The sequence below is a fragment of the Lynx rufus genome, unplaced genomic scaffold (assembly GCF_022079265.1).
Source record: "Lynx rufus isolate CCGP_SWC_20201006 ecotype Redwood Valley unplaced genomic scaffold, mLynRuf1.p SCAF_7, whole genome shotgun sequence".
In the NCBI taxonomy this organism is placed as follows: domain Eukaryota; kingdom Metazoa; phylum Chordata; class Mammalia; order Carnivora; family Felidae; genus Lynx; species Lynx rufus.
The window spans coordinates 67,297,684-67,315,762 of record NW_025814889.1 but is presented as its reverse complement, the minus strand read 5'-3'; the positions used below and the strand labels follow the sequence as shown (position 1 = coordinate 67,315,762).

Sequence of the window (18,079 nt, the reverse complement as noted above, 5' to 3'; positions counted from 1 at the left end):
AGTCAATAATATTGTATTGCGTACTTGAAATTTGCTAAGAGTTAAATCTTAGAAATTCTCAACATAAGAATTTTGTAACTTTGTATCGTGACAGATGGTAACTAGACTTGTGATTATTTTACAATGTATACAAATATTTAATTACACTGTACCTTAAACTACTATAATGTTACAGGCCAATTATACTTCAATTTAAAACAGGAAAAAGAAGGGAAAGACAACTTATCTGTATTAGCAAGGAGAGAAAAGACATCACTACAATGTTAAAAATTTTAAATACATAACAAGAGATTATTATTAATTTTCAGTCAATAAATTCTACAACATAGATAAAACATAGATATAATCCTTGTATGGCAAACTACCAAATTTCACTCAAAGAAAAAATATTCAGACTAGCCTTGTATTTAGTAAAATATGGAAATTATAGTTTTAAAAAAAACCTTCCCACAAAAAAAGACTCCATACCAACTGGCTTCATTGATGAACTCTATCAGACATTTAAGGAAGAAATTGTATCAATTCTACATAAACCTTCAGAAAATTATTACACATTAGGGAATACATCCCAAGTCACCCTATGACATCAACATTAGGCTGATTTCAAAACCAGACAAAGTTATCACAAGGAAAGAAATATAGAAAAGAATAACCCTCATAAAGATTAATGCAAAAATTCCTAATAAAATTTTAGCAAATCAAAAACAAGAATGCATAAAAAGGATAGCATGCTATAACTAAGTGGAGTTTATCTCCTGAATACAAAGCTTATTTAACATTCAAAAATTAATCAACATGGGACAGACTCTTGGAATAAGTGAAAAGTGTGGCAGATCCTGTCGCCCAAAAGCAATGACAGAAACAGATAACACTTGCAGAAACGATCATTGCAGCATCTGGAGAGTAACCAAGGCATACAATAAACTGAGAAGCAGTACTTCAAGAAAAAATACTAAACCTTAACACTGAACACTTACCACTGTGGAGCCCTGGGAAGTTACCTCCCTCCCACCACCAGCTCCATGGCTGATAGCTCTACCAATGCTTAGTAGTCTAGGAATGAAGACAGAGGAGCCCCATGCCCAGGGAATTTGCCAAAAATAATCATTACCTTGGTGGCAAGCCCTCAGGAAAGCCCATCACCACAGCTAACTGGGGTTGCTATATTTGGAGCAAGCAAAAAACCATCCAGAAATTTCATAGGGAGATTGAGAAAACTCCCAAATACCCCAGCGGTCTGAAAGGCTGCATACATGTGTAAAGCTGTATACACACTCAAGAGAGGGCATCAGGTATCTACTCATCCCTGACTGAATGTGAGTTCTTGCACACAGAAAAAAAGCCTTATTAGCTCAATATGTTTAAACACAACCTCCAAGCAATCATTGGTTGACCTCTAAGCATTGGTTAGAGGAAAATTTACAGTTTTAAATACTTATATTAAATCAGAAGAAAATATCAAATCAGTAAGTTAAAGTTACACTTTAAGCATCTACAAAACACACACACAAACACAAAGGACAAACTAAACCCAAAGCAAGAAGAAAAAGGAAATTATGAGCATTAAGACAGAAATCAATGGAATGGAAAACAGAAAAATAACAAAGAAAGCAAATGAAATGCAAAACTTAGTTCTTTAAAAATATCAATAAAATCTTTAGCTATATTGACCAAGAAAGAAAAAGAAGAAATACACAGATCTAGAATTAAAGAAGGGACATCACTACCAACTTTACAGAAATTAAAAGGTTTTCAAGGAAATACTATAAACAACTTTATCACACAGCTAACAAATTACACAACTTAGATGAAATGGATAAATTCTTAGAAAAACACACATTACCACAATTGACTCAAGAAGAAATTAGAAAACCTAAAGACATTAAAATATATATATAGTAGTTAAAAGCCATCCCATTAAGTAAAGCAGGTGCAAAAACATTTAAGGAAAAAATATAAATCCTCCACAAATTACTTCAATAGAGGACACATCTTCCAACTCACTCTACTATAAAGTCAGTATCAACTTTAGTACCAAAGCCAAAGACATCACAAGAAAAAAAATCAGACCAATTTCTTCATGAACAGAGATGTAAAAATTATCAACAAAATAATAGCAAACCAAATCCCACAAGATATGAAGAGGATTATACACCAAGATCAAGCAGCTTTTATCCCAGGAACCTAAGGTGGTTTAACATTTGAAAATAAAGTAATATACAATATATTAATAGAATAAAAGAAAAAAAAACTACAAGATAATCTCAAGAGACACAGAAAGAACATTTGACAAAATCCATACTAAAAACTTTCTTTTTTCTTTTTTTTAATTTTTTTTTTCAACGTTTATTTATTTTTGGGACAGAGAGAGACAGAGCATGAACGGGGGAGGGGCAGAGAGAGAGGGAGACACAGAATTGGAAACAGGCTCCAGGCTCTGAGCCATCAGCCCAGAGCCCAACGCGGGGCTCGAACTCACGGACGGCGAGATCGTGACCTGGCTGAAGTCGGACGCTTAACCGACTGCGCCACCCAGGCACCCCAAAACTTTCAAAGAACTAGGGATATAAGGGAATTCCCTAACCCTGATAAAGGGCACCTACTAAAAACCTACAACTAACATCATGATAGTGTAAGGCTAAATGCTTTTCTCTAAGACTGGGAATAATACAAGCATGCCCTCTCTTGCCTTGCTTGTTTGCTATTCAACACTATACTAGAGATTCTAGTCACTGCAGTCAGCAAGAAAAAGAAGTAAAAGGCATCCAGACTGAAAAACCATTAAAAATATCTCTATTTACAGACAACATAATCCAGTAATAGTGAAAATCCTAAAGAATCTACAAAACCACTAGTAGAACTAATAATGAGTTCAACAAGGTCACAGGAGACAAGATCAATCCTAAAAAATTAATTGTATTCCTATATACCAGCAAAGAACAATTCAAAAATGAAACTAAGAAAATAATACCACTCACAAAAGCATAAAAAGAATAAAATGCTTAGGAATAAATTTAGCCAAGGAAGCACAAGGCTTTATTGAACATAATACATTACACTAAGAGAAATTAAAGATTAAATACAATGGAATATTGTTCAGCCATAAAAAAATAAGGAAATCCTGACATTTGTGACAATATGGATGAATATGAATGACATTATGCTAAGTGAAATAAGCCAGACACAGAAAGATAAATACCATGCGACCTCACTTATATGTGGAATCTAAAAAGTCACATTCCAAGAAGCAAAGAGCAGAACTGTCAGAGGCTGGGGAAGGGGCCGGGGGTGGAAATGGGGAGATACTAGTCAAAGGGTACAAACTTCCAGTTAAAACACAAGTAAGTTATATTTGTCACTAATGTACAACATAGGGACTAGAATAATACATTACATATTTGGAATCTGTTAATAGAGCATCTCTTACATAGACTTAACACACACACACGCACACACACAAAGGTAACTACATAAGGTGATGAATATGCTAGTTACCTTGACTGTGGTAATCATTTCACAACATATATGTATATCAAATCATCATGTTGAACACCTTAAGCATACCATTTATTTGAATTTATTTTTGTCAGTTATATCTCAATAAAACTGTGGGGGCTGGGGAGAGAGAACATTTCAAGCATACTGGAAGGTTTTCTCATGCTCCTCCAAGTTTATAACTCCCAACAGTAACCACCATTCTGTTTGCTGTCACCATACATTAATCAAGGCTGTCTTTGGACTTCATATACATGGAATTATACAATGGTCCTCTTTGGTATGGAGTTTCATCCATGTTTTTACTTGCTACTGCATGTTATCAGTTCATTCTTTTCCATTTCTGTGTATTATTCCATTATATGATTATATAATACTCTATTCTTTGTATTGAAGTAGAGTTGACACACAATGTTTCACTAGTTGCACGTGTACATATTTTTTTATGTTTATTTTTGAGACAGAGAGACAGAGAAAGAGAGACAGAGAGAAACACAGAGCATAAGCAGGGGAGGAGCAGAGAGGGAGACACAGAATCTGAAGCAGGCTCCAGGCTCCAAACTGTCAGCACAGAGCCCAATGTGGGACTTGAACCCACGAACCGAAAGATCATGACCCAAGCTGAAGTTGGATGCTTAACCAACTGAGCCACCCAGGCACCCCTTTAATATTCTATTCTTAATGGACATCTGGAACAGTTCAAATTTAGGATTACTATGAAGAAAGCTTCATTCATATTACTATGAATGAAAGCTGCATTCAAAAAAAAAAAAAAAAAAGAAACTAAAGGAAAAACAATTCATGCTTGTGGATTGAAAGAATCACTAATTTTAAAATCACAATTTTCCCCAAGTTGATCCCCAAATTCCAAGTGGGCTTGCTTTCTCTCTCTCGCTCTTTCTTTTTTCTTTTTTAAATAGAAACTGACAGGCTGATCCTATAACTTAGATGGAAATGCAAAGACCTAGGAGCCAAAACATTTTGGAAAAAGAAGAACAAATTAAAGGACTAATGTAGTTCCCAATTTCAAAACTTACAATACAGCTATAGTAATCAAGACTGCGTGGCACTAATATAAAAGCAGACATGATTGATCAATGGAATGGAATTGAGATTCCAAGGGAAAAATAAATTACATTTTTCGGTGAACTGACTTTCAACAAAGGTGCCAAAACAATTCAGCGGGGAAAAGATTTTCTTTCCTTTCCACAAATGCAAATGATGAATTTTGAAACTCACTTCACACCATATATAAAAATTAACTCAAAAATGGATCACAGATTTAAATGTGAGATCTAAAACTACAAGACAGGAGAAAACCTTCATGACCCTGGTTTAGGCAAAGATTTGTTAGCTATGACACCATATGCAAGATTCATAAATGAAAAAATTAATAAACTGGATTTCAATCAAAATCAAAACCTTTTTTTTTTACTTCAAAAAGAAAATTACAGAAATAAAAAGGGTAAGCATTTCACCAAAGATATGCAAATAGCTAATAAGCACATGAAAAGCTGTGAACATCATTAGTTGTTAGGGAAATGTAAAATTAAAACCACAATGAGATACATGTATCCAGCCTTTTCAAAAGCTTACATTATGCCACTTCGCTTTTATGAAAGGATCTACGTTAGTACCTATTTTTACTAACCCAAGGAAATCTGAAAAGGATTTTTGCTTTTACAAAAAAAAAGGCGAGAAGTGAAAACAGCTGTCAGTGTTTGTTCTGCAGCAAGCTGTCAGAGACGCGGCATGCACACCGTACCCTGAGCAGCAAGAGTGGCACTGCCAGGCTCCTTCCCCAGAACTACACTCAGCATCTCAGCATCAAGCTACTGCAGCTTTGAACTGTGTCTGCGCGCATCTGTGCCTTATCCCAATTTATTTTGTGCATCATTAGCAAGATGTGTCCTAAGGTATTAGAAAAACCTAAGGGAGATTATTTTTTGGGGTCTGGGAAAGCTCCAAAAATTTTCCATATAAGTTAATTGTAATTGCTTCTTTGCTTTACAACACCATTTCAGTTTATGAAAGGTTTCATAGGAATGCTCTGCTTTCAGATAGAGGGAGAAAGCTGTACTACTACTGACTAAATCTTAGAAGACTGACTGTACCAACTGTGTCAAGGAAGTGTTGCAACTGGAACTTTCATACATTGCTGACAGGAATGTAAAATGATTCAAATCACTCTGGAAAATAGTCTGTTGGTTCCTTAAAAAAAGTTACATATACACCTATCATATGACCCAGCCATTCCACTTGCAGATATTTACCCAAGAGAAATGAAAGCGTATGTCCAAAGACTTTTATATGAACTTTCATAGCAGCTTTGTTTGGAATAGCCAAAATTGGAGGGGAAAAAACCCAAATGTCCATCAACAGATGAATAAATTGTGCTGTGTCCATATAATGGAATACTACTCTGCAATAAAAAGGAATGAACATCAATGCACACAACAAACAACATAGAAGAATCTCAAAATAATTATGCTGAGTGAAAGAAACTAGACCAAAAAGACAACATACTATATGATGCCACTTACATAAAATTTTAGAAAATACAGACTAATAGAAAGCAGATCAGCAGTTGCCTTAGGCTGAGAGTAAGGGATGCGAAGTGGCCAGAGGAAGATTACAAAGATGCCCAAAGAAACTACCAATGATGATGAATATGTTCATTATATTTGACACAGGTCAAAATTTAGCAAAGTGCACATTTTAGATAAATTCAGTTTGTTGCACGTTGATGATACATCAATAGAGCTGCAAAAAAAATAATAATAATAAATGGATCTCAGGACAGAGAAAACAAAAAGAACTGTTATGTGGTTATTACAATTATCCAGGCTATAGTCAGTAGTGGCTTAGACTGGGATGGAACCTATTGAGGTAGAAATGTGAGTAGTTAACTTTAAAGTTTATTAAAGTACAGAATTGGCAATACTTTGTTGATGTAACAGATATTGGCAGTTGAAGGAAAGGAAGCAATCAAGGACAACTTTAATTTTGGTGTAAGCAGGTGAGTGAACAGTAGTGTCATTTACTAAAATGAGGAATACTGGGATAGGATTACAAAGTCAAGGTTTCTCACCACGATTACCAAGAGTGATTCAAACTGGTTTTACAAGTTTAATGGATTTTAAAACAATGAGCCAGGATTTATATACAAATAGCTAGAAAATAAAAGTGGGGCACTGATCAACTACCACAAATACGAAAAATAAATATGTTTATGATACAGAAAAAGAACTAGCAATTTATGAATGTTATAAAACAAATGCAAACACGTTGGCTCAAAAGAGCTTTTTTAAATAATTGAAAGGTAGACTGTGCACATTAGAAAATAATTACTTAAAACTATTTTAATTAAATGCTCATTTAACTTCCAGTGTTTTTTCTAGAAGTATTACTTAGGTTTGTCTACATTTCTAAAAAAAGTGTCCATTAAAATCAAATTAATATTCAAAGAATGCTGCAGCCTCTTTATTTCCTTCAAAAACTGCTTTCCTGGACGCCTGGCTGGCTCAGTTGGTAGAGAATGTGACTCTTGATCTCAGGGTTGTTAAGTCTGAGCCCCATGTTTTGTGTAGAGATTACTTAAAAAATTAAAAATCTTTGCTTACCTGTTTAATCTTTCGAATAATGACCCAAATTGTGCTGTTTTATATGATGGACTGAGAGCATCTTGATTTTCATTTAATTTGGAAACCAAACTATTAGAATAATTAACTTTAATGAGCTGAAAAAAGAAAGAAGAATCTGCCAAAATGGTAAATGTACATATACACAATTTAAATTATTTACCACAAAATACCATTCAAGTGGATTTGTATATGCAAAAAAAAAAAAAAAAGTCTTTTCTGGTTTAAAAGAAAGTAATTGTGTCCTTATTGAAAACAAAATAATGTGCTAGCAATAAAAGCAATACCGGTATTTACATGATTGTTAAAATAACAGAACTGATACTATGAGGAGTACCATTTTCTCAGAGGTTAACAAATATATATATTTTTTACCACCTTACACACCTGTCAGAATGACTAACATTAACAACTCAGGCAACAACAGATGTTGGCGAGGATGCGGAGAAAGAGGATCTCTTTTTGCATTGTTGGTGGGAATGCAAGCTGGTGCAGCCACTCTGGAAACAGTATGGAGGTTCCTCAAAAAATTAAAAATAGAACTACCCTATGATCCAGCAATTGCACTCCTAGGTATTTATCCAAGGGATACAGGTGTTCTGTTTCAAAGGGACACACGCACCCCCATGTTTATAGCAGCACTATCAATAATAGCCAAAGTGTGGAAAGAGCCCAAATGTCCATAGACAGATGAATGGTTATATACAATTGAGCAAATTATCTCTGACAGAAAATAATTTGTCTAAAAAAAAGAAAAAAAAACTAGCTGTACTTATCTGTTTTTTCCATTTACTGAGTAATTTTAGAATGCTACTTTATTCTTTCTGAATATGAGTATCATTGAGTCCAAAATGGGGAACATATGGAAAAACTTGTGGAAACCAGATGAGGTAATCCATGTGTTAATATGGATGGTACCATATAATGTATGACATTACAGTGGCCCAACACTAATCTATCCAGTAATAATAATTTATATTTGTAACATATTTTATTTATTAGCTATGAAACATAGAAATGAGAAGTCCAAAGACAACCAATGACAAAGTCAGTAAAAAACAAAACAAAATGAAACAAGGGAAAACAAAAGAGATATTCAGAAAAAGAGGGGGAGTCAAAAGTCAGGGAGAGCTAGAAGTAATGTCTGGAAATACATCTCACATCTCAGTTTCAAAGAAACAGTGACAGAAATGCAGGGACAAAGTCATCTCATGAAGTGAGAAACACAAAAACAGACCAAAAGAGAAGAGAATACTATATGTTGGCTCTATACTACTTTTTCAAAGACCAGCAAGCCAAAGCCTACTTTTTCTTCTAGCCTCTTTTTTCAACTCATTTTTTTTTGTTTTACAGTTTCATTTTAATTCTTCTCACTTTTTTTGAAACCACTCCAAATAAGCAATTAAAGACTTCTCTAATACTTCACAATATGACACTACATCCTGGACAGGAACATTAGCCTCTCTCTTTAATTTTGTCTTCTGGGTATTAAGTATATTATTATTTACCCCTCTGGAGATAATCACTAACCTGCAGCCTAAAAGCAAAGATTATTTAAGTAGAGATTACAGAGAGTTTTATTCTCTATCCCATAATCTATCTAGGATGCACATTTTTCTAGTCTTATAAAATGCAAACTAATAACTAAATGGTTTTTATTGTATCATTCCAAAGTTAATGGATCCTTATATTAGTAAGGATAACATATCACTGGAATATAATACTTCATTTTCTCTTCTCTGGAAAACAGAAAACATTTTAATAAATATCTTAATAAAACTGAATCATATCATTATATATTATATATAACATACCATATATAACTATAATTTATAAAATTGCAATTACAAATTTATAAATTATAAATTCATTTATAAGTGACAAATACAGAAATATGACATAAAACCAGTACATGCTAAAAAAATGGGAAAAATTCAAAACTAAATATCGCCATTAACAAGACATCATTTTTATATAACCATTTTCCCCCACTGCCACTATACATTAGTATAATACATTATTTATTTTTTTAAAACTCTCTATATAATCTAATAAAATGACTACTTGTATGGCCTATGGCAGATATATTTCAGAATTTTAAACTCTGGATGTTTTTAGATTTTTAATTTTAGAGAATTCAATGACTGAACATTTTAGCACTACACATCTCTATCTATACAAAAAGATTTGTAGAGTTTGAATTCAAGTGCACATAACCAGTTGTCACCTGTCAAATCATAAAAAAGAATCAAGCCATCCCAACTCCTACTTTAATGGATTACCATGACATCACTGAGATTATGTACTGCTCTTCATAGGGTCCTTTCCATATCATACAAATTGGGCCACCATGACATCACCAACTAGTCATTTACTGTGATTACCATCCTCAGCTCTTATATACCCATACTGAACTATTTTCAATTTCACTGTCAATTATTTTATAAAAGGATGATGATTTCAAATATTTTTAAGGAACATTCCAGTTTTTGAATTCATAATCTTTTACAGTGCAGACAATTAAATTTTGACCAAAGAGGAATTATTATACCTAACTGACATCCTAAATTGGCTATATCTATAGCAATTCACAACCATTATTTTTTAAATCCATCAGAACAGAAAAAAAAGAGCATTTCATAAAAATACAATAATATAAAATGTTAAGTACAGTGATTCAAATGTACCTGCTCATCCTGCTTTTTTTCATATGCAACTTTCTGAGCACTAGGTGCTGTTCTGGGAATGAAATTTTGTTTTGTAATATTTCTGTTAGAAGATAACTCTGCTGCGAAGGATGGTGGAGTAAAACTGCAATTTTCTATTCTGTGGAACTGAGGTTCAAACATTCTTTCTGAGTCCATTACTTCTGACAACTATAGGAAAAGAAGATACAACCATTCGATTTGCCAAAATATATAAACTAGAAAAGAGGAAAGTCAAAGAGAAGTGGAAAAGGTCATGGACTGCAGAAGAAGTTCCAAGGAAAAGTAAGTCATCAGTAATTAACAAGACTTCTTAAGACGAGAGAGGCTAAGACATGATAGGTTATCAACTAAAATTGTACTTAAGAGCTCCTTTCTGTCTGCCTTTCTTACTACTGATCCACCCTCAAGTTTCATGCCATCTCCAAATGACAGGAAATTTGAGTTTCACTGACCCACAATTCAGGTAAAAAGATTTCCAAAAGATTTTGGTATCACTGCCATTCTCTGATGTAGTTTAATTTTGGCAATTCAAAGCAAAGAAAGATAATAATGTAGCATTAAACCTTAAAATTTCAAGCTTTAATCACAATCTATAGATTTTCTAATTGATTAAAATTTTCTTTACTAAAAAAATCATTTGCAATACACTGAAAAAAATAATCTTGAGATCAGTGGAAATATTGAAAATAATTTGATATAAAATAATCCAGTCACTATGCTAGAAGAGAGGAATTTCTCAGCTTATCATATTAACCCAAATCAGGAATCCCCAAATGAATTATCCCTTGTAGCTAGCTCATCAGTAACAAGGAGAATCAATTGTTATATACACAGAGGCCTAATCTATATTACTAGAACTCCAAAGGGTTCCTCATAAACAATCAGTTAAAATATTCTTAAGGTATAATTTTCTTATATTGAAAACTTTAGGGGCGCCTGGGTGGCTCCGTTGGTTAAGCGTCCGACTTCGGCTCAGGTCATGATCTCACGGTTCGTGAGTTCAAGCCCCGCATCAGGCTCTGTGCTGACAGCTCAGAGCCTGGAGCCTGCTTCGGATTCTGTGTCTCCCTTTCTCTCTCTGCTCCTCCCCCGCTTATGCTCTATCTCTCTCTCTCCTTCAAAAATAAAAAATAAAAAATAAAAAATAAAAACTAAAAATAATTTAAAAGACTGTAAACAAAATTTTAAAGGACAATTTTCTCTGATATTTGAAAAATTTATATCATTTGGTGGTATGTCACAATTGTTAAAGTAACTTAAAAATTTTTGTTTTAAATCTCACCTGAACTGGGGCAAGTTCTTTCTTGTTGCCTAGTCTTTGATAGTACATACAAATGAAAAGAAAATGTTAAGGTTAAAAAAAAATAGCTGGCAATAAACTTATCTTTTTCTATATATTTAAAATGCATACAGTTGTATACAAATACACAAAAACATATAGAACTCTAAATCATTCTCTAATTTTATAAAAATTATATTATTACTCAAGAGACATTTTTAGGATAAAGAAAGTCAAACTACACATATCAAATACATAGTATAAACATTAGCTCATTTGATAAAGGTCTTAATAGTTTAATAATACTGTTAACAGCCAGTAATGACCTGTTTAAATACCTAAATAATATACAACCTCGATAAAACCTACTTGTTTTCTACATCATCAATGCAGAGCTTAGATGGTATATAGTGAGGTGACATTGGAAGTTCTAAATCATGCTTTCTTAAGGGCATTTTTATATCTCTATGCATATTCACATGGGTTGGTTTTCTCACAGTTTCTATAATGAAAAAAATAATAATTATAAGAAATAAGAATAAAATCTTTTAAAAACAATGTTTGATATACAATGTTCATTAAATAAATGTACATCTTAGAAATCTACTAAAACTACCTATATTCTATATGTACTAGAAGTCATTACAGCACTAAAAACTGTCATAAATAATTCAAATCATCTCTTTTTCATCATCTTACATAGTCCTCATAAAAAGGGCCATAATAATTCAGTTCTATTGTTTTCTTCTCCCAAAACTTCCTTGACCCCCAAACTATATCAGATGCTATGTAATACATGTCCATACCACTACATATGTTCTCTATTATAGCACTTACAGCAGTTTATTGTACTTCATTAACTCTATCTCTCTTAATAGATTTTTTTAAGGAGGCTCCACTGCAGGGCTCGACCTCACAACTGTGAGATCATGACCTGAGCCCAAAATCAAGAGTCAGTCATTCATGGGGCACTTGGGTGGCCTAGTCGGTTAAGCATACTCAACTTACTGAGCATTCAGGTGCCCCCAGATTTTTAAACTTGATGGAAACATAAGCCTTTTCTCTCCTTATACAAGATATCACGATTTGATCTGCTCAGTACTTTTAACTACTTTCCTTTTCTGAAAAATGCTTTTTACATACACACCAGCTATATGGTTTTCATAGAGAACTTGCTATCTTCCTATAAAACCCTGTCTCTAGAAAAATAATTGATTTAGGGGCAGCCATCTGACCCAAGATGAATCAATAATAGGATCACATCCTTGTGGTTATAAATAACTGTTCCAGTGCTAGGACCTGGCACCAATAGGGAAAGGTAGTATCCTTTCAGTAAAATTTTAAAACTCAGAACCAAGAAACAACTCTCAGTGTTTCCCTTGTGGCAAAACAGGAGAGATGAACAATATTACTTTTTTAAGGTCAAGTTTTAAGCCTAAATGAAAAAGACAACCTGAGAGAATTAAGTTAATATCTAAAATGAGAAAAAAAATCTTGATGATATTCAAGTCCCTGATTCTAGCAGTGGCCCAGCGGCACCAGTGCCCTTTCTTTTAGTAAAGAGTCTTAATCTATTCAGGCTGCACTAACACAATGCCATAGATTGGATGGTTGTAAACAACAGAAATTAATTTCTCAGTCTGGAAAACTGGCAGTCCAAAATCAAAGTTTTCTCAGATTCAGGGTCTGGTGAGAGCCTCAGTCCTGGTTCAGCGAAAGCTGTCTCTTCACTGCATCCTCACACAGTGAAAGAAGCAAGAAGAACTCTCTGGGGTCTCCTTTTAAAAGCACTAATTTCATTCATGAGGGCTCCAACATCATGACCTAATCACTTTCTAAAGGCCCCCCTCCTAATACGATCACTAATAAACTTTTGCTTTTGTAGGGAAGGAAAAATATGTTTTTCCTCTACTCTTCTAAATTCTCAGCTAGGGACTCTATAACAGAAGACAAATTAATAAATAAACTTCATACAAATGAAAAGTTTTATTAAATAAATCTATTGAATAAATTTTAAATGGAAAACTTTATAAGGAAATAGAGACCCAAGTAAGTGGTTAAACCTGAGCACTTTTATACAAGGTTTGATGAAGAGTGCAAAGTAGTGGGAAAATGTGATTGAACAAAAAAGGGTATGAACTAAGTGAAGCATAATAAATGTTCCTCAAAAACAGCAAGGCTTGTTTGTTCAGATTGTTCTCGGCGTCCCTCTGTCTTGGAGATAAAGATGTTCCTTTCCTCAAGGTATAGGGAGGACAGTTCTCAAATGAGAATCCTTCCTGTTTCTCTGCTGCTTCTCAAATTCCTTCTGCTTAGAATAGTCAGTATGCCAAGGTGCCTTATTTTTGGGCAGTGTGCCCTGACCCCATCACTTTCTATTCTATTCCTAGCATCCAATATACTACTTAGGGTAAGTACTCAATAAACATGTTGAATATATAAATGAAAAGAAAGTGAAGGAGAAAGGAAATATATGAAGGTAAATAAATCACTGGACAGCCTCATGAAAAAGAAACTGGTCCCCTATCTTACACCATACACAAATTCACCTCAAGATGGGTTAAAAAGTTCAACATATGACCTACAACCATAAACCTCCTAGAAGAAAACATAAGAGGTAAGTTCCTTGACATCAGTCTTGGTGATGATTTTTTTTTGGATTTGACACCAAAAGCAAACAAACATGTGAAACTATATCAAACTAAAAAGCATGGAGCTAATCAGGGCACCTGGATAGCTCAGTCAGTTGAGCCTCCAACTTTGGCTCAGGTCACAATCTCGTGGTTCATGGGTTCAGGTTCAGCATGGGGCTCTGTGCTGACAGCTTAGAGCCTGGAACCTGCTTCAGAGTCTGTGTCTTCCTCTCCCTCTCTCTGCCCCTCCCCTGCTCACGCTCTGTCTCTCTCTCAAAAATAAACATTTAAAAAAATTAAAAAGCATGGAGCTAAAATGTACTATGTTAAGTGAAATAAGTCAGAGAAAGACAAATACCATATGATTTGACTCATATGAGGAATTTAAGAAATAAAACAGATCAACATGAGAAGGGAGGGAGGAAGAAGAGAGAAGGAAACCAACTATAAGAGACTCTTAACAATAGAGAACTGAGGGTAGATGGAGGGATGTGGGTGAATAATGGGTATTAAGGAGGGCACTTGTGATGAGCACTGGGTGTTATATGATGAACTCTACTCCTGGAACCAATATTGCACTGTATGTTAACTAAAATTTAAACAAAAACAAACAGACAACAAAAAACGAAAAATCTTCTGCACAGCAAAAAAAATCTTTCCCAAAACGAAAAGACAAACTATGGAATGGGAGAATATATTTGCAAATCATTTATCTGGTAAGGTTCAATATGCAAAATATATAATGAACTCATACAACTCTTAGCCAAAAATCAACAAGCTAATTTTGTAAATGGGCAGTGAAACTGAATAGACATTTTTCCAAAGAAGACATACAGGTACATGAAAAGATGCTCAACATCACTCATCTTCATGGAGATGCATATCAAAACCACAATGAGATATCAACCCATACCTGTTAGAATGGCTATCATCAAAAAGGCAAGAGATAAACAAGTGCCAGCAAGGATGTAGAAAAAGAGAACTCTTGCATGCTGTTGGTAGGAATGTAAATGGATGGAGCTACTACAGTGAACATAATGTTTGTTCCTCAAAAAATTAAAAGTAGAACTACCATATGACTCAGGAATCCCACTTCTGAGTATATATTGAAAGGAAATGAAAAGAGCATCATATAGAGATACCTGCACTCCCATGTTCACAGAAACATTATTCACAATAGCCATGATATGGAAATAAGTTCAGTGTGTGTCAATGGATGAATGGGTAAAGAAGATGTGGTATACACATATGACAAAATATTCTTCAGCCATGAAAATGAAGGAAATCCTGCCATTTGTGACAACTTGGATGGACCGTAAAGGCATGTTAACTGAAATAAGCTAGAGAAAGACAAATAATGCATGGTATCACTTACATATGGAATCTAAAAAAAAAAAAAAAAAAAAAAGTCAAATTCATAGAAACGGAGTAGAAAAGTGGATGCTGGGGGCTAGGGACTGTGGAGTAGGGGAAATACAGGTTTGCAGAGGGTGCAAACTTTCAGCTACAAAATGAGTAAACATCATGACTGTGGCTGATAACACTGTATTACGTTAAGTGAAGAAAAAGAAGGTAAATACATCAATCAGATTTACAACAAAAAATTTTATTGCTAAAATCCATAAATAATATATTTACTTTTAAAGTATAACTAAATTTCCTTGTGTAAACTGTCATCTGCAGAGTAAGATACAAAAATGGCAGAGAAAGGAAAAGAGGATATACTAACAGTAGTTATAAGCAATTTCTATCCTCCTTTATGAACAGTCTTATTTCTTAGGCAATCATTTTAGCACTTATCTTGAAGATTAAATATCACACACAAGTTCCCTTGAGAAAAAATATACTCTGTCTAAACTTTTTATTTACTTGAAGACTCTAAACATAGGCGAATGAGCTTGTTTTGAAGTATTAGACTACTATAGTTAACATTCTAAGAATGCCTAAGAAATTATTCAAGTTGTGATATATGAAACTAATCATTAATGGAAAAACCTTCTTCAGTGCCTCCTTTCAAACAAATTCTCTAAATACTGTAAGACAGTAAAGACATTTATTCACTTAGCTCTTTAGCTAACTTTGGTAACTATCTGCCTAAGCAGACTAATGTAGTAACTAAAACAACTGCAATATAATGTTTGACCATACCTTATAAAGTTAATTTTATATAACACATAACTTAAAAATATGAAGCCACAAAAGATTTTAAGAATTAACAAAAGTACTAATTTATACTTTGAGTTCTAAAGCTACAATTTTATTAGAAAACTGAATGTTATGATCACATTAGAGTCAAAACAAAATGCTAATGAAAAGACTTACCAGGTGTTTTCTTCTGGCAAGATATGTGATTTACCATATACAAGTTAAGGAGGTCTAAACTGACAGTGGAATTTTTGACAGGGGATAAAACCCCCAGTAATTTCATTTTTGATTTTAACCTTTTCTTTTCAAAATATTCCTAAAACAATTAAAAATAAAAGTTATTACAACAGCCATATGGTTTTAGGCAGAATCATAAAAATAAAAAAGCAATAATGCTATTAAATAGTTGACTTGACATTTTTATATTTGATACCCCCTTTATATGTTTACATATAAACTGAAATCAATCATGATGACTTATAATTTGCCCAAAGACTCTTAATTTCACAGCCTCTTAAAATCTTTCTTTTGTTAAACGTAATGACTTTAAAACAGAGCCATTCCCCGGTATCAAAAGATTAAAAATTATATGAAATGTAGAAAGTTGCCAATTTAATTCCCTTTGTTATCCTTCCATGACTCCTACTTTGCCATTAGCAAGGGCTGTACTGTGGAGTGGACTGAGAAGTGAATGGGAAATAAGAGTGAAGAGGTATAGCAGGAAAGGGAAAGGACCCAGAAAGGGAGCAAAAATTGTTTTAATAGGGGAAAATTAAGTATGTTTGAGTATCAGTGTAAAGCCTCCAGTTGACAGTGACTGGTTGAGGATATAAGAAAGAGAAGAATTAATTGATGCCATGAAGTCCCTGAGAAAGATGGAATCCAGATTGCAGATTCCTTTGACTAGAGGAAACTACAGTACTTCCACAGTCACAGAAGGGAAAGATTTAGTGAAGATATAAGATAGTTTACAGAACTGGTAGTAGAAATCTGAGATAATTCTCGTGATACCTTCTATTTCCTCTAAAATATAAGGCAAAGTCATCTAATGAGTATGAAAGGATTAAAAAATAGAGTTGGGGAAGAGTACTTTGGGGAAGCATGACTTTGAAAATGTCATGACTTTCCTTTAAAAGAAGAGAAAAGAAGCCTAACTAGAGATCAACACTTTGGGGGAGGGCCATATGTCTTTTCCTTTCTTATAAATATTCACAAGAATGATCCAGAGTTAGAATATTAAAAAAAAAAAAAAGAAATCTGGAGACAGACTATATTCATGGTTTATTTACTGAATGTCTACGTTATTGCTTGTCACAATTCCAGGCACAGGTGATATAAAATAAACAAAAGTAATAAAATTCCTCTTCTGATGAATGTATATTAATGAAGGTGAGGGACGACAGAACAAACAAACTTATAACTAAATACGAGATTATGAAAGAGAAGAGTGAGGACTAAAAAAGGGTCCTGGAGAGAATGTAACTAGAGAGCGGGGAGCTACTTAGATGCTGAGATCAGAGAAAAACAATGTTAAGAAGAGATATTTTGGCTGAAACACAAATGTTGATAAGCCAGGCATGCAAATATCTTGAGGAGGAATATTCCAGACAAAGAGAAGAATGGCAGAAAGAAGTTCAGTGTAGCTAAAACACAATGAATAACAGGGTGAGTGGTAAGAAAGTCAGAGAAGTAGGGAAGGTGTAAATCCTTCAGGTCCTTTTCGGCTATGGTTAAATCAGTATTACTCTAAAAGCAGTGGTGTGCTGCTGGGAGTTGTTTAGAGGTTGGCTGAAGGTCCTCAGGTGGAGCCATCACATCGCACAATCGCACAAACAGATTTACCATGCGGACAAATACAACAAGGAGGAGTTCCAGTACAGCATGCCATGTTGCCCAAGGGCATAGCCATGCCAGTCTCAAACACATCTGATAGCTGAATCTGAACTTGGAGGCATCTTGGCTTTCAGCAGAGTCAGGGATGGGTCCATTATATGATCCATGAACCAGAACCTCACATCTTGTTCTGGAGGACACTGACCAAGAAGCCAAAGAAATGAAGCTAACATCTTTCTGATAACATTATTATGTTACTTTCTTGTTTCTCCCTTTGATATTGAAAGGATATTCAGATTGTTTGAATGTGCTGGTGACTGCTCTGCTTCAAGTGAGCAGAGCCAA

At 34.1% G+C, this 18,079-nt stretch overlaps 1 protein-coding gene across 1 annotated transcript in view; it reads right to left on the bottom strand.

The window, feature by feature from the left end:
* Window positions 1–17,827, bottom strand: part of CUNH12orf40 (chromosome unknown C12orf40 homolog) — a 55,914-nt gene extending 38,087 nt beyond the window's left edge. Inside the window, exons 1-7 of the mRNA XM_047064965.1 lie at window positions 17,744–17,827; window positions 16,079–16,217; window positions 11,493–11,625; window positions 11,127–11,160; window positions 9,824–10,012; window positions 7,119–7,234; window positions 5,769–5,912 (exon numbers count right to left, since the gene is read on the bottom strand). Of these exons, the coding sequence (XP_046920921.1) occupies window positions 5,769–5,912; window positions 7,119–7,234; window positions 9,824–10,012; window positions 11,127–11,160; window positions 11,493–11,625; window positions 16,079–16,217; window positions 17,744–17,827 (839 nt within the window). The remainder of the gene's footprint in view (window positions 1–5,768; window positions 5,913–7,118; window positions 7,235–9,823; window positions 10,013–11,126; window positions 11,161–11,492; window positions 11,626–16,078; window positions 16,218–17,743) is intronic.
* Between the last annotated feature and the right edge of the window lie 252 nt (window positions 17,828–18,079).